Genomic DNA, 22,021 nt, shown 5'->3' on the forward strand with positions numbered 1-22,021 from the left:
AACCAATCAGAGGGCAGAACTGAAATAATACACAGCTATATCGACACAGTGCTTCCAGTGTTTCCGGAGTTGACACGTGTTTAAAAAAAAGCCCTTCAAATGGTCTGTGGTCCGTTTCATGTATTAAAACCAGTGAACTTGAAACCGTTGCATGCAGTTGAGAAGAGCTTGAAAGAAATCGGTTCAAATTTTCTATTGTAGATTAAATTAAACAAGTCGTGATTTCATTGTTTTTAAGCGGAATTTTGAGAAACAACAAAACACTTTTTAAATTTAAAAACATGTTTCGACAGAAACTTCTGTCATCTTCAGTTTAAATTACAAAGTACAGAATATATAGTGTGAACCAAAATGCTAATAAAATGAGAACATGAGAACAAAAGGAAACATGAGACCCAGTTTGTAGGAATGCGATGTAAAACTAAAGTAAGTTAGTGAAAAGGCCCGTGAAGGTTTTTAGTTTTATATCGCATTCCTACAAACTGGGTCTCATTCGCACGCTTGTTGACAGAGCCTACAAGATCAACAACACTTGGTTGGGTTTTCACGAGGACATCACGAAACTTCAGAAGAATCTTTTTCCAGTCCATCTAGTTGAAAACATTTTTAATCGCTACCTCGCATTTACTCGCCATGGCTGTAATCCCCCGGCTTCCGTCTCTGACACTACACGTACCTTTTACTTTAAATTACCTTACATTGGTCCTTTTTCTATTATCACGCAGAAAAAGGTTCTCCATTTTGCCAAACGTTATTGAAATAATATTGATATTAAGTTAGTTTTCTCATCCTTTAAAATCGGCAACATGTTCAGTGTGAAGGATCCTGTCCCTCGTGGGCTCCGTGCGGGTGTGGTATACAAGTTTTTGTGTGCGGGCTGTAGTGCCTGCTATGTCGGCGAAACTACCCGGCATTTTTCCACACGCGTACGTCAGCACATTTTCAAACATTTACAAAATTCTGAGCATTGCCGCACTTTGTGCTCTAATGACCTGTTTCAGCATCCTAGATCACGCTTCTACCACCTTCCAACTTAAGATAAAACAAGCCATTCATATTCACATTCTGTACTTTGTAATTTAAACTGAAGATGACAGAAGTTTCTGTCGAAACATGTTTTTAAATTTAAAAAGTGTTGTGTTGTTTCTCAAAATTCCTGTACAAAACAATGAAATCACGACTTGTTTAATTTAATCTACAACAGAAAATTTGAACAGATTTCTTTCAAGCTCTTCTCAACTGCATGCGACGGTTTCAAGTTCACTGGTTTTAATACATGAAACAGACCATTTTCGACAGACCCATTTGAAGGGCTTTTTTTTAAACACGTGGCAACTCCGGAAACACGTGAAGCACTGTGTCGATATGGCTGTGTATTATTTCAGTTCTGCCCTCTGATTGATTTTCACCGGATCTGGGTGGCTTCGGTTTCAGTGAATGCACTTTAATAGAACAAACAAACTTGAGTCCTCTTGATCAGTTGGCAAGTGGCGTTCATAGGGTACAAAGCTAAAACAAGATATCACCAGCATTCTCTCCAGCGGAAATGAAGTTTCTCGCATTGACCGTCCTTGTGTCGTTCTTCTTGACGGCGAATGTGGATGCTGCTTCAGTCAGCCTGTCTAGCAACCAACTATAAACCCTCAATGGTAACGCTCAAATTCGCTTTTTGGAACCAAGAGAGGAAATTTGAAGCGGTTTATCTAAAGGTTAAAACTTCATAATTTTCGTTTTTGGTTTCTACGTTTCATACATCGAGTAGTACAACAGAAGAAAAAAATGTAAGATATCGTTTTTCCAGGCTTTTTTCTTTTTCGCTTTATGATTAGCCAAATGAATGTCGCGCCCGATCCTTCACCAATCATTTTGTACAGGGTAGTTGTGTCAATTTCGGATTGATTTATTTGATTTTATGCATTAATACTGATCAGCCCCCCCCGGGGGGGGGGGGATATCCCTTTATATGGGCCATATAGGTATTTGAGGCCCAAAAGGGTAGGGCTTTTGAGCCGTTTTGGTCATAAATAGGGTATCGATTTTGGCCAATTTTCCGCCATTTTGGTCATAAATAGGGTATCCATTTTTGCACTCTAGTCTTAAATTCGTTTTTTATTTAGAATCTACTTCTTTATCATGTAAAGCCCTACCTAATAAAAGCAGATAAACATTGCCTTTAAAATTGGTCTGAACTAGGGAAATAATTATAAGGCAGGTCTGCACCAGGGTATTGATTTAAGGGTCAGGTCATAAATTGGGTATCAAATTTTTGGTCAGGTTATAAACAGGGTAGGGAAAATCGTCATAAATAGGGTAAGGGTTTTGGGAAGCGGGCCGCACACCCCTACCCAATTTTTCTGGGAGTACTCCCCCGGGCTTTGAGGTTGGCTTACCCATATAGCTCTTATCACAAATACTGGCTCCGCTGTTCCACCTCCAATTGCTATTTTACTACTTGCCCTGGTACGGTCATGAAATCGTCGCATTGGTCCTCCTGTACAAACCATATGCAGTTCAAGATCCATGCAAAGAATAAAATGGATGGTCAGCCAATCAACAGCGGCGATGCAGTGTCAATCATCTCCACAAGCTATGGCTCAGACCAGTACCGGCTTAGATGCTCTACCTCTACCAGCTACAAATGTCGCATTTATTCGTAAGCATAAAATTAATACCTTAAGGACGTTCGCGCTAACTGTTTGTGCGCAATTTTTACTGCCTAGGTAACGCGACTGTAATATGTCACGCATGACTTCAAGCACATCCACATCTCGCACAGGTCCTAACATCCAAATCTCCTCAGGTCCACATGCCCACATGTCCGCAGCATGTGTTGTCCACACATCTGTAGGTCCACAGGTCCACATGTCCACAGGTCAGATGCGCACATGCCAACAAATATGTACCCCTGTCTACAGGCCCACACATCCACATCTCCTCAGGTCCACATACCCACATGCCCACACTTCCAAAGGTCCACATGCCGACATGCCCACACTTCCAAAGGTCCACAGTTCCACAGCATGTGTTGTCCACACATCCGTATGTCCAGAAGTCCTTAAAGTTTTCTTACGATAGACCCTGGTAATAGGAGAAAGAGGTTGACTGTTGTCAATCAGAACATCCAAAAAGGGGATTTTTTTATCCATCTCTTTTTCCATGGTGAAACGTATGTTGGGATGTCTATCGTTGTAATGATAATCTAATCAACATGTTCCATTGTACACTCTTTTTTGTTACCTTTGGCTATTTTGTTAGATTCCCAATTTATTTCACGTTGTTATTTATCTTTGTTTAGCATATTATAAATTCAAATGTAACTTCAAATTAATTCTACTTTCAACTGAAGATGGTCGTTGCACGACCGAAACATGTCTTGCAAATTTAATTTCAAATGTGTCGTCACTTTTATAAAAATTGTTGTTAGTCTGCTTCTTTCCAGAACTATGTAACTAAAGTGCACATAGTCACAATAACTAGTTAGCATAGTTTTAGTCACTCTCAGCAATTCAGGAATTTAGGACATCGTTATTATTTAATGTTTCGATACTCAATTGAAAACCGCTCTAATCAGGGGATGTAATTAGTTGATGTGAACCCATTTCATATTTAATTCGATTATCATTTGATCATGATCATGTTTTCCTATGGAAGGTCACCTATTATTAACAATGATACAGCAGGACCAATGAAAATAGCAGTCTGGAACTGGTACAGGATTCCTGTTTCACCCCAAAAGTGTTGCCCATTAATGGCTGAAATGGCTGTTTGGGGTTGCGCTCCGTCACTATCAGTGCAGCACATACCCATGGGTTCCAGTATTGCTTAAGCCGGCCATGATTTTGCTTCAGACTTTTTTCCCAGCGCAGCGAGGTCTGTACTGTCACAACTTCGGGTCAATATTTCCCGGTACGGCCCTCGCACTCGGTTTATAGTAGGAACTTTACGATCCACGACGCGGTTGTCAATGAGAACACCACGAAACAACAATATTATTGGTTAAAAGAAGGAAAGTTGTTGTGCTGCAATTCGTGCGCACGCAATTTTACCACATATTCTTGCGGTACTCTGCAAAACAACGACGTGAAATCACCAAACGCGAACGCACAAATCTGAATCTTTAATTCTCTATTTTTACTCTGAAACTGCTCGTACCAATTTATTTTTAGGATACTTCGCCCACATTGTAAGATGCTAACGAGATGGTTTAACCGCGAGAAACTTACGATAGTGCAAAGTTAAATTTTGAGGTGACTGTAGACGTCGCCGTCGTAGATCGTTAAGTCCCTAGTAATAAGCACGCGACGTTTTTGAGCAGCTGATGGTAACCGGAAGTGAGCTGTTTTTCCCTTTTAACTTGTCTTGTCACTACCACCTTTATATTGCTAAGTATCCTCGCATTCGAAATGTTCATTTCCAGTTGCCATCCGCGGCTCAGAAACGTCGCGGGCTTAAACTCCCTATTTTATTGCTCTCAGACCTCAACGATGATTCCAGCATGTGAGCAAGGGTACAACGTTGCGCGCGCAATTTGATAGGGGTATAACGTTAAGGATCCTGGGGTTGAGAACAGACGGTTACAAGTCTTGCACGAAGCCATTCGTGACGACAGGCAACATTGCGTACTCGCAGGGCTCGAGACTACACTGTAACTTTTTAGCTTACTAGCATAATGGCTAATAGCAGGTCTGATTTCACTGGCCTAAACTAAATCTGCTCTATCCAGTCTCGTCATGCGCAGTTTCAGCGGTGTGCGACATTTTCAGACTAGGCTTGGATAAATTCTGCTCGTAAAATGGCTTATTCTGCCTGCCGGCAGTGTCGTAAAAATCACTTATTCTTTTCAAATTCTGCTCGGACACCCTTATTCTTCTCGCATTCCCTTCGAGCCGTATTCAAATACAAAAGGGAGCCTGGGCCTAACCTCTAAAAACTAATTAGATTTTCATTACGCGAAGCAAAATTTTAATTGTATTTTCTATTTGTTTTTTATTTAATTTTTAATTTTTCCTACAACCTTTATGCATATCATTCGTGTCGCTGTTTTATTCTGCTCAAATTCTGCTCAAAATCGCTTATTCTGCTCAAAATTCTGCCGGCAGAATTTATCCAAGCCCATTGCAGACTGCAGACTGCAGTCTGCAAATGTTGCGTGTGTTGCGTTTCAATACCTGACTTATGTGATTCACTTGATAATTGCTTACCCTTGTACATTTATTGGATACCTTAAGGTAACCAAAAAGAAAATGAGGGAAATTTTAGTGACAGGATTGCGGTGCATTCAACAGGGCATGCTGAAATTTCAAAGAAACTAGAACCTTATGGCATTGGGGTTGCTACTGGGGAACATTGCCAGAATCGAGTCATCTTTAAGCAGTTCCTACAAGCCAAAGGATTACAGTTTTGTCAGATTGATAGCTGTAGATTGAATGAAGTGTTGTCCGTCCTCTTGATGGCCGCGAAGTTTGGAGGTACAGGTGTTTTCTGCTTTTTCATTGTTCGTACGGGTCATGGAAATCCTGAAAAGTCATGGATTTCTAATCTTGTAAAATCCACGCCTGGAAATCCTGGAAAATAAAGACAAGTCGTGGAAAATCCTAAAATATTAGCTCTATGCACAAACAAAATAAAATTATTGTCTCAAGTTTTGGCAAATGCAATAGACCTCTTTACAGTTGTGTGCTCAGTTACTTAGCCTTTAAATTAAAGTCAGGCTGGTGTTCACCTTGTTATGATACAGACCTCTCTCCTTGTCTTATGTTAATGATGTCATGCCATAAAGTAAGAATTTGCACAAGAACAGTAGTGAGGTTTCTGTCAAAACAAGGTCAACTCCAACCTCTCTTTCATTCATAGGCCAGGTAACTAGGCACACCACTGTAACATGAACTATTGGAACCTGTGACATTTCATATTCTGGAAGCGGAAGTTGAAGAAGTACACGTAGAAGAGAATTTGGAAACATAGACAACTAAAAATAATAATGTGCGACTATCCAAGTTCAACGAGAAATGGAAAGATGGGCGCCCGTGGTTGTCAGCAGAGGATGGAAAGATGTTCTGTTCTTACTGCAAAGAGTTTGATAAAACAAGCATAAAAAAATCAACTGAGGCTGTGAGTCGATGCGCATAGAGAATGTCCGCTCACATGAAGGGCTAAGGGCAACATGCATGAATGACCTCATGCATGTTGCCCTTAGCAGGGTCACTGTAAAGAACTTTAACCCTGAGCCTGCCATTGGATTATGGTGGAATGATGCTAAGAAAACCAGGAGACTAGTAGATGCTTATGGGCCAAACCAAAAGTCTCAATAGGCTGAGACAACAAAATGTCATTGCTTTCTATCAGTTTATTATCAATGATTGTACAACCCCAGTTGAGTTTTAAAAGGTGAAAATAAAATAATATTAAAATAATATTGTTCAAGTTGGATGTTGGTGGAGACAGCTAGGTAAAAAAATATTCTGCCTGTCACTAGACACAGGTAAAAGAGTCTGGAACATTTCGACCCCTGGTGGAGTGTGAATGGCTGTGACTGCAAGAGATTTTAGGCAAAGCAAGTGGTAGCACCAGAACCAGTTTTAGCAGTAGTATCCGCAGCAACATTTACCCCGATTATTTTGTATTTGTTATGAGTGATACTTTTTCATTTACGATCATTTTTCCTCAGTTCCCGTGTGTCCACATGGAGGTGGTGTCGGTTTGTGTGAATACATTCAGCATATTTCAATATTTTACTTCATTTGTGTCTCGGCGTCGTTGGAAAACAGGTGAGGAATTACGAGGGGAAGACTTTCGTCGTTATGTTGAGTGGCAAAGCTCTATTATGGAGTGCGTTCGGTACCAATTCAGGGTAAAGACTTCCTGTCTTGGACCTGTCTCAATCCCAGGACCTCTCTCCTGTGATGTGATTTGCCCCTATAAAATATGCAGGGATGCCAAATGTGTGTCACAAGATCGGTCGGTCGTTCGTCCCAAGAAATCTTGATACAATCTGCATAAGTCCTTTGTTTTTGTACTCGTCCAACGCAAAATAATTATTGCTGAATGACCTTTCTGTAATTTAGGTACAGGGTTCGAATGAACAAAATGTCACTCGCAATCAACCAGCTCCGAGCTGGCTTGGTGGCTTATTTGGGTAGAGCTGTGCAACGCAATTTCCCGGTCATGGATTAGAATCCCATTCAAGTTTTGATTTCTTAAGTTGCTTATCTAACTGCGATGACCTTTCTAACTTTCATTCATTTCGAACAGTACAAGTCAACTTGCGCTTCGTTATTTAAATACGCAGATATCAGTCCCACTTCTATATATTGTACCTATCACTGATAGGGTCACCGTTCTGTCGTTCAATCCTCTAAAAATGTACGGGAGATCTAAGTGGGATTTGTAGTGGCTCATCAATGTATTAAAATACCGTACAGATATGCCACTCATGTCGTTCAGTCCTGATTACTTGACGCATCTTGCGGCAAACGCGAAGTCTTTAAGTGGATAGTGATTCCACAAATGGAATATCTGGCCTTTAAAGGTTTCAGGGGCTTTAAAGAACGGGCCGTTTTTGCCTTTGTTTTCAAGACTTGCAACATTGCCCAACATTCGTTGGTTATTTGAACACCTTCGGCGAAGATGGCCCACTAAGATGGGCTGGCGCATGTGTCAACATGTAGCGCGCTTTTGAAGAATTTTTTTTAAAAAAGGTAATTACTTGTGATATTTGTGAATTTTGCCTTCTTCAGAGTAACAGAATTTGCGGATCATCTTCATGAGCATTTCGTTCATCCAGCAGTGACAGAGAATGGATCTTACAAAGTGCCAATGGTAATTTTTTTTTTCTCACTACTTGAAATGACGGGCAACATATTGAAGGGCTCCCACTCAGAAATGCGTTTTGTTGTGAAGATCAATCTCTACACCTTTTGGAAACATTTTCGCATGGTGTGATATTTTATCGTCAAATTTTGTTTTCAGTGCCTGGTCAAAGTTGGTAACATAAGCAGTTATGGAATCCATGAGTGGGCTGAGCAAGGGGCTTGGGTCTATAAAAATGAGGAAAGGTGACGTTTTGACGCCGTCTTCATCATTTTGAAGACAAGTTTTTGTGGCCTATTCCTTCGACGACGTCATAAACTACTTTGCATCATAGTTCTAAAAGAACTTTGGTAATGTAAATTAGTTCTTGACGTCATCGAACGAATAGACCCAGGCCTCTCACTAGCTCGGCCATAGGACAAATGAATGCCAGCTTTGTTACTCTCTCGTACCTCATTATGCCTATTAAAAGTAAACTATAGATAAGCAAAGGTAAAATATACGTTAGACATTTCACTTTTGCAAAGAAAATTCTTTGAGGTTAGGTGCACTTGAATCTCGACGTGCAAAGTGTCGACGGTTTTGGATATGATCTGCTTGTTTATTTTTATTCATCTGGCCCACGTTACTCAAAGAATGTTTGGGCTGATCAGCAGTAAATACTATGACACCAAATTCTCCTCCAGGGGAGAAAAGTCTGCTAATTCAAGAAATAGACCAAACCGGGTAACCCAATGTTGTAGCCAATTCAAACCCTTTGGGAAGAAAACGTTTTGTTCTAGGTATTTCCATACATTTAAATATGAATGCGACATTATAATGCTAATGCAATACAAAAAGAGTCTTAACCGCGGGAGATTTGAATTGGGTACAACATTGAGGCCCCCTCTACACTTATCCGTATTCGTTTGAAAACGCAACCTTTTTCCTCCGTTTTCCGTCCACAGGTAGCGTTTTCGCATCGTTTTCGCCCGTCCACACGTATACCATAAATCGATTTGAAAACGATAACCTGACTGCGCATGCTCGACGTATGAGTATTCTCTTTTTTACGATAACTATTTGGACTAGAAAGTTGTCCCACCAAGCGCTAGTATGGCCAGGTCTAAGCCAAATCGTCGAGGTCTAGGCTGGCAACCACCAAGTCGTTTCAACCTTCTGCCTCTTGACACAGGTAATGAAAGTAACTTAATAACGTTCTGCCGCCTTCTGGAATAGTCAGCTTGGAGATCGAAATAGCAAAGCTAAGTTTGCTTGAAAACAGGCAATTATGTTTGAAATAAGCCCAAGTATTAAAGACAAGAAAGTGAAGCGCTTGTCCGCCATCTTGAATAAGTTTATAATATTGCGGGGAGTGGATTGGAACCGATAGTGTGACGTCAGCGTTTTCGAAAAGTTCCGCTTTCGTCCGTCCGCGCTACACGCGAAAACAGCGTTTTTGGAAAGTTCCGTTTTCATCGGATACGCGTAAGGAAAAAGTTTCGTTTTCAAATGAAAACGAATATGTGTGGACGGGGCCTGAGTTAGCGGATTTGCTCTGTTCTGGATTTGCTCTAAGACAAAGCGACTCGGCAATGGTTGAATATCCAGGATAATAGGCAAAATGAGGGGTTGTGTTTTCTTGCTGGTGTTAAAGAAAATGTTTTCTGCAAAAGTGGATTTGCAGGACGGCTGACACTTCTTCGTTTTTCTCAGAGCCCAGGGTACAGCGCAGAAATGAAGAAGGAATCTCTAGATGCTTATGAATACCCAAACGGATCAGAATGGAAAAAGCTTATTAAGAATGGTCTCTTCGAAGACAAGGTTGAAATGTCAGGATAATAATTCACTGAGTTAAAGAAAGATCAATCTAGATTAACATAAGCAATTTTAGGACAGGAGTCCAGGCAGTTATAAATTTGGTTGTGCCATTTTTTGGTTGACTTTTTGTTAGTGACTTTCGATGATCAGCTCTGTAGTTTTCCACTGGTTTCCAAAGATGAAAAAACAAAATCAACCATGTCAAAGTGGTTGAGTAACGTTTCGATGACTTCATGTCATCATCATCAAGCCAATTAAAGTACAAAGTCGACGAGATTTATGTACGTGAAAGAAGTGTAAAAATATCAAAACAAATCTGTGTAGTGTTTGGTACTGACGCAATCTGATTGTTTGTTAAGTTTGCATGGGTTGCATTTTTCTGATGTACGGCATCTCGTAGATCAAACAGGACATCGTTAATAATCATGACAATGATAATAAATTAATAATGAAAATAATGACATTGGTAATAAATTTATAATGATAATAATGACAATGATAATTAATAATGATACTGATGACGTAGAGTCATTGAAATGTCCAGCGTTCAACAACCTGACATTGTTGATTTTTATTCTTAAATGCTGTACTATACCTTGTGTTTTAGACGGTGTATACAATGCAATGATTGTGGTAGTTATGTTTGCCGCTAAGGCTAAACTAGGTAGCATAGAAGAGTGTTGAAACATGATATTTCGGCTGCCATGTTGATATCTCAGGCTTACCTCTAAAGTCAGGGGCGTAGCCAGGGGAGGGTTCCAGGGGTTCCGGAACCCCCCTCCCCCCTCTCGAGCCAAGGAACCCCCCCCCCCCCTCCTATTTTTAACAGTGATTTTATCCCAGCAAGAGTGTAATGGACTCTCGATTCCTGGAATTCTTCGTTTTGTTCTATGCTTACAATAAGTACAGTGAACGTCATTGTGCTATCTATTTGCGTTTCACCTGCATTTTCGGAGACATGAGACAGAAATCCTGACATTGAAGCAGCGCTGGAGTTTTATGAGAACGACCTTCCTTCTCCTCATGTGGTTGATGTTGAGCTCCTGCGATGGAAGAGAAAGTGGTGCAGCACTGAGGATGCCGACCTCCCCACCAGTGCAGTTCAGACACTCGCAGCATAGACCTTCCTATAAAATGGCCCCCATTTTAGTATTCTTTTGTTTGATTACCAGTGGCCCTGTTGGCCTCGTTCAAGGTTAAATATTCTTTTGAATTCTACGTTTGAAAGCGAGGCCAAAAGGGCCAGTTTACAATGAAAGAAAAGAGTACTAAAATGGCTGCCATTTTGGAATAAGGTGTATGCGATCGAGAGTTCTTTCCTAACATCCACACCTTGATCTGCATGTTGTGCACGTTGCCGATAACGTCAGCTGAATGTGAACGCTCATTCAGTACACTAAGAAGGTTAAAAACATACCTGAGGTCGACCATGTCAAGGGAGCGAGAGGCTGGGCTGGCGTTGATGAGCATCAATTAACACCGAGAGATAAATATCGAGGAAGCGATAAACACGTTCGCTCAACGCAAACCAAGGCGTCTTATGTTTACATAGCGTAAACGCCAAAGTCTTGTATTTTTAGACCAACCGTTTTCGTTGGAACCAATTTGGAACCTCCCCCACCCCCCCCTAGAAATCCTGGTTACGCCCCTGAAAGTTGAACTCTATTCTTATGAGAACCTTTTCTTGAAATGTGGCCTTCAATCGTATCAGTGAAAACAACCAATATATGTTTACTTCTGTCCTTAAGTCAAATTTTCTATAACTAATTGATATGTTTTATGTTTCTACGTTTTTATATAGCATGGAGCGTTACTTCTTAACAACAACATGAAATTTTAGGTAAAGCATAAACATTTAATTTACTTGATTCATGAAAGTATGAGAAATACGTTCCTAGCAGAGGCCTCTTTTTTCTTACATTTGCCGGACTAACGGGCAGTAGTGAAAGAAACCTCTTTTCCCTGGGTTAAAACGCGCTCGGATTCAACCACGGTCCGCCATCTTTGGCCGCTCTGTTGTGAAAACGCATGTCCTGAGTGTTCGCTAACCATGACTTGCGACCGCTATGCACCGCGCATTTCATTACAGTTTTTTCCGCTGTTCCACGGTTTTGGACAGACCCACACAGTGTGGTCGCTAAGAAACTGCGGCGCATGCTCAGGACATTCAGTTTTGACGCGGGCCAGGAGATTCGTTTCGTCCCGTCAGCGCAGCAAATAGGAAAAAAGAGGTCTCTGCTTTCAGGAAAGAGAAAATGCTGAGGTGACTGACTTGTGGCCGTGGTTACCTGGACGGAGAATGTATTGAGCCATTAAAGAGTCAAAAGATCATAGCTTCACTTAATACCAAATACTGTGGATACACTCCGCAGTCTAATGAGATTGGAGTCATCTATGAAAGTAATGATCCGGAGTTCGAATGTTACTTTTTGTTGACTAGTTACCAAGCCCTTATATTTCTTATCTTTCGCGCCATTTTCAACGGAAGAGCCCGCTTGCAGGCTACCTCAACCGTTGCCAAGTCCTTTTCTATTAAAAAGTAAAAGTCAACGTAAAATATATCGAGATAATCACAAGCAAAGAAAGAAATTAGTGTTGGTAGATCTTACTCACGCGTAGGAAAACATCCTTCGAGCAAAGTGTTGATTGTTTTTCAATTGTAAACAAACAATGCCAGAACTTATTCACACTCTTCAGAACGTCTAGCCGTCCTGCCAGAAGCACAAGACTGACTTAGCGCCTTAAATTTCCCACGAAATCTGTGACGTCATGTAATAGTGCTCTATTGGCCGTGTTTTCACAAGCGGTTTTTCAGGTCGCTTAGCGAGTGACAGCCGAAAATTCCATGAAAATAGTTCCTTACCCAACTCGCTTAAAGTTAAGCGAATCGGCAAATTTCAATAGAATTCTCATTAATTTAAGCCACCAAACCAGGTAGCTTAAGCGAGTTGGCAATTACTTTCGGCCAATAGGCTAGTTTCGAATTGTGCAGCAACAAAAGAACAGTGTCGAGGTTCAGGGGAATAATTAGCATATTGTATTGTTCAAAACAAAGGAAAATGCAAATTATTCCCCTGAACCTCGACTCTGTTCTTTTGTTGCTGCACAATTCGAAACTAGCCTATTAGGAGTCGCTTGCGGTTGTTCAAATCGGAAATACAACAGGCCTGCTATTTTTATTATTTTTATTATTGTATTGGCAGGTTCTCTCTCCTCATTTAGTCTTACTCGTGAAAACGTGTTATTTTTAGGTCGCTTAACGAAGTCTGCAAACCTACCACTTTCAGGAATGTTAAGCGAGACAACGGCTGTCGTGAAAACCCGGCCATTGTAAATTAACTAAGTAGTGGTCCCCGAGGGATACTTTCTGAAATTATTTTTATATCATTTTTTTTGCTAAATGAGGACATGTTTGATGCTGTAATTTTGCTGTGGAGAAATTAAACTTTCTGTTTGTCGTTCCAGAGTTTGGCCCCTATTTTAAGTCGCCCGAAAAGTCGATGAAGAAAAAATTACCGTTTCACCGTCCTCGCTTCCCGTCTCGAGCAGACGGTATTGGTAAGGGTGTTGGGGGGGGGGGGGGGTGCGCTGGACAACTAAACAGGACGACACTTTTATGGGTGATAGAGACAATTTAAGTGGACCATCTCGATACTACACTAACGAATGTGTAATATAAGTTTAAGCTTCCTTAGCGGAAACAAAAAAAAGGGGGCAACAACGGGGAAGTTTATGTGGCAAGAATATTTTCCCGGGTGAATTGACAAAAAATATTTGCCGAAAATTGAATTATAGGACAGAAATCACTGGACGGCAGAGGTACAGAGAAGGTGTGATGGCGGCACTGTCACACATCGCGGCATCTTGGTCGAGACGAGCGGGAATTGGGTTCCAAATCAAATGCGGCCATTTGCGTGTAAATTCTTATGAGACGGGAAAATGAAAAATTTAAGTCTTGAAATCTCACATCCTCTTCATATTGTTTGTCTTGTTTAGCACCCCACCCTCAACCTTTATATGCACCATGCATTTCCGGATCTCGCACATGTCGTATGCAAGGGTTCGTTTTTCCCGCAGTTCTGCAGCAAAAATTCTTGACTCTTCTTTTAAAGCTCACTATGGTTTCATTGAGGAACGTTAACTTCACAGCTTATAAAAATGTTATGAGCAAAGTCCCCTTGGAACTTTCTGCCATATCATATTTGCATGTGGAACCGTTTCACAGTTTCTTGAAGATCTTGAAGCCTGTGACAGTGTTCTGAGTTGCACAGGAATATTTGTTGGTAGAGTGGCAGCTCAAGGAGTAAAACTTTGAATCAGACGTCGACCTTTTCAGCCACGAAGAACTACCTCCGAAGGGGTATTTGAAGCCCACAATGTCCCCATATTGCACAGGAGTACCATCCACTGCGTTCCTGGAGAAGATCTGGAAGACGGCGTAATAGTAGTTCATCCAATTGTTTCCTGTGAAGGAAGTGGTTGTCCTGAAAACAAAAAAACACAAGCAAACAAAGATTTCACTCTTGTTTACAACACTGGACGGTTGAAAGTCATGTCATCAAAACTTATCGGGGTGACTAAAGTAGCAGAATTTAGTTTCGTATTCCTATCAATTTCGTATTCATTAGCAATTTCGTTAAACAAAGGCCGGTCGCTACTGGTTGAGAAAAATCATCAAATTGAAGTTGAAAATCTTGGTTAAAAGTAGAAGGGAGAGGAACAAGCTTACAAGAGGCGTGGGAGAGGCTTGTTTAACAACTTGATCTTAGAAGGCAAGGTTAATTTGACGTGGTTGCTGGATGAAGAAGATTCGCTAATTCCTGAAACCGTAAATCGATAGCCAAAAAACGAAGAGCCCGCAAAATTCACCAAATCCTCGTAGGTTTTCAAGATTAAAATTCCAAAGTCACCTCTTAGTTAAGGTACTAATTTTAGGCTTACGATGCAAAGCGGCATTCCCAGCTGGTAGAGGTAGAGCATCTAAGCCGGTAGCTTGAGCTATAGGCTGTGGGGATGACTGACACCGTATCGCCGCTGTTGATTGGCTGACCGTCCAGTTTGTTCATTGCTTGGATTTTAAACTTCATATGGTTTGAACAGGAGGACCATTTCGACGATGTCATGAGCTTACCAGGGCAAGTAGTAAACTGGCAATTGGAGGTGGTACAGTAGAGCCAGTATTTTTCATAAGAGCTAGACGTGGATGCCGACCGCAAAGCAATGGGTTCACCGCTGTTGATTATCGGGAATCGTTGTCCTTTAAAGCGATTTATGAAAAACAGATAAACAAACGGTCAATAACAACAAAATCAAAGTAATCATTTCAGCTGATCAGTATCACAACTACCCTTTGCAAATTGATTGGTGGAGGAAGGGGCACGAGATTCATTTGGCCAATCAGAAAGCGAAAGAAGAAAAAAAAAGCCTTGATAAACGATCTGTTACATCTCTTCTTCTTTCGTACTACTCTTTGTATGAAAAGGAGATCGAGAAATGAAACGAAAATGATGAAGTTTTTACCGTTGGATAAACCGTTCCAAATTTCCTCTCTTGGTCCGAAAAAGCGAATGTGCGCGTCACCATTGAGGGATAGTTCGTTGCTAGACAAGCTAACCGAAGCAGGATCCACGTTCGCCATCAAGAGGAACGTCACAAGAAAGTTCACTGCGACAACTGACTTCATTTTCGCTGGAAAGAATGCTGGTGATATCTTGTTTTAGGTTTGTACTCTATAAAGGCCACTTGCCTTGATCACGAGGACTCGATTTTCATCATCTCTATGATGGTTTGTTTGTTCTGTTACAGGGCGTTCACTGAAACCGGGGCCACCAACATAGTGAAAACCAATCACAGGGCAGAACTGAAGTAATACACAGTTATATCGACAAAGTGCTTCCATTGGCTTGAGGATGAAGGGGGGGGGGGGTACTCCCAGAAAAATTTTTGGGTGGGGGAGGGGGGGCCGCTTCCTGAAACCCTTACCCTATTTCAGACCAAAATTTACGGTGTTAGCTTGTAAAGCCAAGAAATTTATTTAATTCACTCAGCCAATCCGGTTCAAGTGTAATTATAGTGTTACACTTGGACCGATACAAGACAACACGTTTTTCAGTATAACTTCTTTTAGATCAGCGCAACTTAAAGGAATGACTGCACGACTTTCGGAATTTTGCGAACGTCTTACTCTATTGAATCAAGCAAGCCAGGAGACCAAAGTAAGATTACATACTTTATTTACTATAGTTTTAACTTGGTTAATTTCAGCTCGAGTCTATCTGTAGCATGATTGAAAGCTAGTCTTGGCCTATAATTAGCACGAGTACTGATAAGAGCATTTTCATTATTCTGTTATTAGTCCAAACCAACTTCTCAGCATCAACAATCAATAATCAGCTATCAACTGTCAACCAACATCTAACTTCAGCAATCAAACATGGACAACTTCTAATAATAATCTACTACCTACAGATTTTCGAATCAAGAATTTTACGTCAATCATTTTGAGAACTACTATAAAGAGCATTATTGGAACTTTCAGTTCAATCAGTTTCGTTTGAATTATCTATGGTTTGTTTGATACGAAATCTACATAACGATTTTCCCTACCCTATTTTAGACCTTACCAAAAATTTGATATGCTATTTCAGACCTATTTCAGCTGTTACACGACTGGTGTAAAAATAGACCTCTTTAACTTGTACGTTTTGTTTTCCCATTTCAGACCACATGATGTTCCTAAGGCAATTCTCATTTTGTTTTTTAGGACGTTATACGTAAATCTGCACATGCATAAGACGATGTCCATTTGAAAGACACTTTTCCCTAGAGTAATATCACGTGGTCTGAAAAGGGAAAGCAAAAGGTACAAGCTGAAGAGGCCTGTATGAGAAGGGCTTTTGTTGATGGTCGTATCGTCTAATCATGAAGAAGTAGCTTATTCTAAAAAAACACATCCAATTCAAGACTTGAGTGCAGAAACCCTATCCTATTTCAGACCAAAATGGTCAAAATCGATACCCTATTTCAGACCAAAACGGCTAAAAAAACCATACCCTTTGGGGCCGCACATTCCTATATAGCCAAAATAATAAGGGAGTAAAACCCTTCCCCCACCCCGTGGGTTCCAGTGTTTGTGGTCTCGAAAATCGTCCGTTGTGTATCAAAACCGGTGAACTTGAATGGCCTGCAGCAGAACCGTTGCAGTTGAGAAGAACTTGCAAGAAAGTGGGTAAAATTTTCTGTTGTAGATTCAATTAAACAAGTTGTGATTTCATTGTTTTGTACCGGACATTTAAATTCGCTGGATATTAAAATGTTGAAATCTACTGTTTCAGTTCTGCTCTCTGATTGGTTTTCATTCAATGGACGCACTGTAACGCACTTCAGCAGTCTAACTTGTTTTTAGCTTTCGCACATGGTTTGGCGTTGTTTTGATGAATCATAGACTGACCAGTGTCCGTCAAGTAATTGAGGAAGTGACTGTAATGAACGCCGAATTGAGGGCTTTCCTTTCAGTTTAGTGATTAAACTAATTCCCTTTCAACCCACCAATTAAATTTTCTTTCACCCCCTACGTCATCAGTTTTAACACTTTTGAGTTACTCTTCTTGTGAACCTTGTCTTAGCTTAGTTGTTAGTTACCCCGCGTGAGTGTAGTGTGGAGTGTGTCAGCGCCTATAATAATTTAGCTGAAAGTTACCTTTGACTGTTGCAGCGCAAGCGGAAACAGATGTGTAAGTGAAACCTTTGTGTTAGTTCTTTAAAAAAAGCTTGAGAATGTAGTATTTTGACTTGGTAAATCTCGCTTTCTATAGGTTCATTTGCGGGTGTCACGAAAACTCAGACCACGATCAAAAACGTCACTGATGGCTACAAATGATTGTAGCCTCGGTCTTTTCATATGTCAACAACTAAGGAAACAGGGAAATTTAGAACGCTTTTGTACGCGAAATGGAATGAAATATTTACGAAATACCGCTCATGTGTCTTGCGTGATACTTGTCACGGTACAGTGACCGGATTTAATGTCAAACATTTGTACGATTTGGCCACGACAACGTCATGCGACAGTGACCGGATATTCTTAAAACGAAAAAGCAGCTATAGCCTTCAATACTGTCACATTTCCCGGTACGACCCTCTCGCTCGGTCAACCTCGTTTCCAGGGTCCCTCTCCTTTGTCTCAACGAGGGAGGCAAAGAAAAAAGACCCTGGAAACGAGGTTGGCGCTCGGTCAGTAAGAGGTTATTATTATATGACTAGCTCCGTGAGCTGGCAAGATGAACCAAATCGCGCGCTCTGATTGGCTACCCGAGCGGGCAAGATGGAGCGATACTGCCCGCTCGGGATTTCTCGCTTGGTCCCGCAAGATCAAAGATCATTTTTTGGTGTTTTAAGTCATATAATAAATCCTTTATTGACCAAGATTGTTCGGTCAAGATGACTGGATATTGGCCTCGTTCTTTTTTTGCGTGTTTATGGACCTCGACTTCGTCTCGGTCCATAAACACGCAAAAAAGAACTTGGCCAATATCCAGTCATCTTGACCTCACGCTTGGTCAATAACCCATACTTATTGCTCTCAAACCTCAACAACGATTCCAGCATGTGGGCAAGGGTACAATGCTGCGCGCGCAATTTGATAGGGGTATAACGTTAAGGATCCTGGGGTTGAGAACAAACGGTTGTCTCCCATGCAGCCATTCGTGACGACTGGCAACATTGCGTACTCGCTACACTGGAAGAAAGTGCAGCCTTACAAACGTTTGACCTTTTCATATCATCACCATTATATCATATCTAATCTCTTTTTCTTTAAAGGAGATCGTTGCGTGACGAGAGCTTCTTTGTTAGCCAGAAACTAAAGAAAACTTTCTATCATTCTTCTGTCCAATTAACTGCATGATTCAAAGATGAGCTAAAAGAATTTACGCCAGTGGACACATTTCTGCCTGGAAAGTGAACAAAGTCTTAGCCAGGAAAAAAATCTGAGCTTTTTCAGCCAGCCAGAAACAGCGTTTTTCATATTTCAGTGAGCCATTCGCGGTTCATTTCATTTCATTTATTCATTTTGCCACACTACATCCATTAAAAAAATACAAGTTTACAAGATAAAAAGAAAAAGTGGCGTGGAAACCTAAATGAAACCGCAGGGCTTATATGAAATTAGGTATCCTCATGCACGAATGATAACAAGGAGGAGTAATCATAACAAAAAAGCAAGAGGCAGGAAGTCGAGAGCCAATTTCATACTTAAAAGTAATATATATAAACATTAATTTTCTTTTTTGATTGAATATTTTGTAATAAAGAATTGCTTTAGCTTATTTGGGTTGTAAGAGATGAAGAACTAGTGATATCTGAACTTAGATTATTAACTTGGGTCTTGAACGAAAACAGAAAATTGACTTATATTTGTTGTGTAATATGGTAAGAAAAAAGAAAGTGCGTGCCTGGTGTTATAGCTATGGGTACGATTATTCAAGGAAAATAGAGCAAAATAGGGTATCAAAATTTGAAGGAAGATTAGAATTGCGAAAAGAATGCATTAATTGACCTAATTGAAACAAGTAAATATCTTGTAATTTAAGCAAATAGAGTTCCTTAAAAATAGGATCTGTATGAGCATCATAATTGGATCTGCTTATTATCCTTATCGCTCGTTTTTGTAAAATAACGATTCTCTTAAGACTACTTTTGTAGGTGGATCCCCAAATTGAGTTACAATAGTTTAGATACGGTAGGATCATATAGTTGTATAGGGTACGAAGAGAGACTTTTAGAAAGAAAGAAACTGGATTTACGTATTACATCAATCGACTTAGATATTTTATGGTCTCCCTGGGATATATGGGACTTCCAAGAGAGACATTCATCCAGAAGAAAACCGAGAAAGAGCTAAATTAGGTTAGAGTAAGAGCCCAACGAGCTCGCCCTACGCAGGCTATGACGTCAAGGGGTCACTAGCTTAAAATTTCAGCGTGTGAATGCAGCTTATTATATATGCAAAACGCGAGTATAAAAGCTTGAATGCCCAAAACTCCCGTCCTGCATATTAATTCTGCGGCGTACACACGCATTGCCTTCTTAAACTCGTAAGCCTTTGAGGTAATTTTCTCCTCGATCCAGCTCTCTCAAGAACTTAAATTTAGTAATAACGGACCATTAGGTAGGAAAATTCCAGTTAAAATAAACAGGTATCTTTTTTAAATAAAAGCTTAAAACTTTGGTCGCTTAGTGTTTAGTTAACATAGTTTTGAAATCCAAAGAAAAACAAGAATTAATTTTTTGATCACAGGGGCGCTTTTCGAGGGTTTGAGCAACAGGCTGTTTTTGCCTTTGTTTCCAAGACTTCCAACATTGCTCGATATATGCTGATTACTTGAACACACTCGGCAGAAGGCCCATCGAGATTGAGTGGCGCATGCACTAACATGTAGCGCACTTTTTGCTTTTGTGTTTGAAAGAGGTAATTACTCGAGAAACATTTGTAAATTTTGCCTTCTTCAGAGTAACAGAATTTGCGAATCATCTTCATGAGCATTTCGTCCATCCAACAGTGACAGAGAATGGAGCTTACAAAGTGTCGATGGTAAGTTCTTTCTTTAACTACTTGAGCTGATGGGCAAGACATTGAAGGGCTCCTAATCAAAATTGTGTTTTGTTGTGAAGATCAATCCCTACAGAAAGGAAAGGAAAGGAACTTTATTTAAGTGTCTACTAGTCGATCTAGCGCTGGAGCACTAATTGGGGACACTGTAAACTGAAATTAACGATGAAAGCAAATCAAGTCAAAGGTTGGTTTTTGAGGAGAGGGAAAACCGTTGTACCCGGAGAAAACCTCTCGGTGCAGAGTAGAGAACCAACAAACTCAACCCACATATGACGCCAAGTCTGGGAATCGAACCCGGGCCACATTGGTGGGAGGCGAGTGCTCTCACCACTGCGCCATCCCTGCACTCCAATGTTTTGTAAACATTGCGCATCGTGTGTTATTTTATCCTCAAAGTTTGTTTGAGTGAGAGGTCACAGTTATCAAAACAAGTCGTCATTGAATCCCATGAGTGGACTGAGCACAGGGCATGGGCCTGGAAAAGTGAACGCGTTTTAAGGTCGCCATAATAACTTTCGAGACATATCTTTGTGTTACGTTCAAATGAAATCAAATGAATAAGTCATGTATCCGGATGAATTGACAATAACGAGTCGCTCATGTGCAACGTGTCGTTTGTGGTTATGAACTTTGGGTTTTATGGAATCTGCTTGTTCATTTTGATTCATCTGGCCCGCGTTGCCGAAAGCCTGTTTGGACTGATCAGCGGTAAATGCTATGACACCATGCTCGCCCACTGAACGAAAGATTGCTAGTTCAGTGCATAGTTAATCCTATGTTCAGTGAAGCCTAGATTTGCTCTGATATAATGCAACCGTTGTTTTTCTGTTTTCCCTTTTTGCGACTCATTAATAAGAGTTGATATCGGGGAAACAGGCAAAATGAGAGGTTAAGTGTTTCCTTGAGTGCAAGAAGGTATTTTCAGCTCAAGCATATTTGAAGGACTGCTGAAACTTCTTCCTTTTTTCTCAGAGCCCAGGGCACAGCGCAGAAATGAAGAACGAATCTCTAGATGCATATGAATACCCAAACGGATCAGGGTGGAAAAAAGCTTATTAAGAATGGTCTCTTCGAAGGCAGGGTTGAAAGATGATGAAGAAAAGTATCTCTGTCTCCCCTCCCATCCTGTCAAACGCGGACAGGGATTGGTGAAGGGTGACCTAACAATAGAAAAAGAAAAGAGAGGGAGAAGAGGGTAGGGGAGAGTACAATTCGTGTCGAGCAAGGGGCATTGTGGGGGGGGGGGGGGGGGAGGGGGCTGGACAACTAAACAGCATTACAGCTTTATAGGTGAAACGTATAGGTGATAGACAATTTAAGTGAACGGGGAATTTTCATGTGACGAGAATATTTAGCCGTGTGGATTGAAAGAAAATATTTGCCGAAAAATTCAGTGATATATACAGAGTACTCTGGATAGCAGAGATACAGGAAAACTAACCTGAGAGAAGCTAAGATGGCGGCAATGACACACGCCACAATCTTGGTCGCGACTAGATAAATTGCACAGCTGGTTCTAAATGGCACAGCTGGCGCCTCAGCGGCTATTTGCGTGTGAATCCTTTTTAGCACCCCACCCCCAATTCCTTAATTTGTGCCATGCATTTCCGGATTTTGCACATCTCGTATACAAAGGATTGTGTTCCCGCAGTTTTACAACATAAATTCTTGACACTTGTTTTAAAGTTTACTATGTTTTTATTGAACAACGTGAACTTGACAGCTCATAAAAATGTAATGAGTAGAGTCCTCTTGGTACTTTCTGTCATGTCATATTTGCATGTGGAACCGTTTCACAGC

The 22,021-nt window shown here is 40.7% G+C and overlaps 2 protein-coding genes across 2 annotated transcripts; one reads left to right on the forward strand and one right to left on the reverse strand.

The window, feature by feature from the left end:
- Positions 1-2,547: 2,547 nt before the first annotated feature.
- Positions 2,548-12,621, forward strand: LOC137974984 (mitochondrial enolase superfamily member 1-like). Its single transcript, XM_068822013.1, has 5 exons — positions 2,548-2,653; positions 5,286-5,468; positions 6,668-6,767; positions 7,737-7,818; positions 9,505-12,621. Exons 1-5 carry the CDS (start codon positions 2,563-2,565, stop codon positions 9,628-9,630), a joined length of 582 nt encoding a protein of 193 aa, XP_068678114.1. The 5' UTR covers positions 2,548-2,562; the 3' UTR covers positions 9,631-12,621.
- Positions 12,622-13,718: 1,097 nt separating this feature from the next.
- Positions 13,719-15,395, reverse strand: LOC137976089 (uncharacterized). Its single transcript, XM_068823358.1, has 3 exons — positions 15,130-15,395; positions 14,551-14,866; positions 13,719-14,093 (listed from the first exon to the last, which is right to left on the reverse strand). Exons 1-3 carry the CDS (start codon positions 15,290-15,292, stop codon positions 13,829-13,831), a joined length of 744 nt encoding a protein of 247 aa, XP_068679459.1. The 5' UTR covers positions 15,293-15,395; the 3' UTR covers positions 13,719-13,828.
- Positions 15,396-22,021: the final 6,626 nt, after the last annotated feature.

This window comes from Montipora foliosa, chromosome 11 (assembly GCF_036669935.1).
Source record: "Montipora foliosa isolate CH-2021 chromosome 11, ASM3666993v2, whole genome shotgun sequence".
Taxonomy (NCBI): Eukaryota; Metazoa; Cnidaria; class Anthozoa; order Scleractinia; family Acroporidae; genus Montipora; species Montipora foliosa.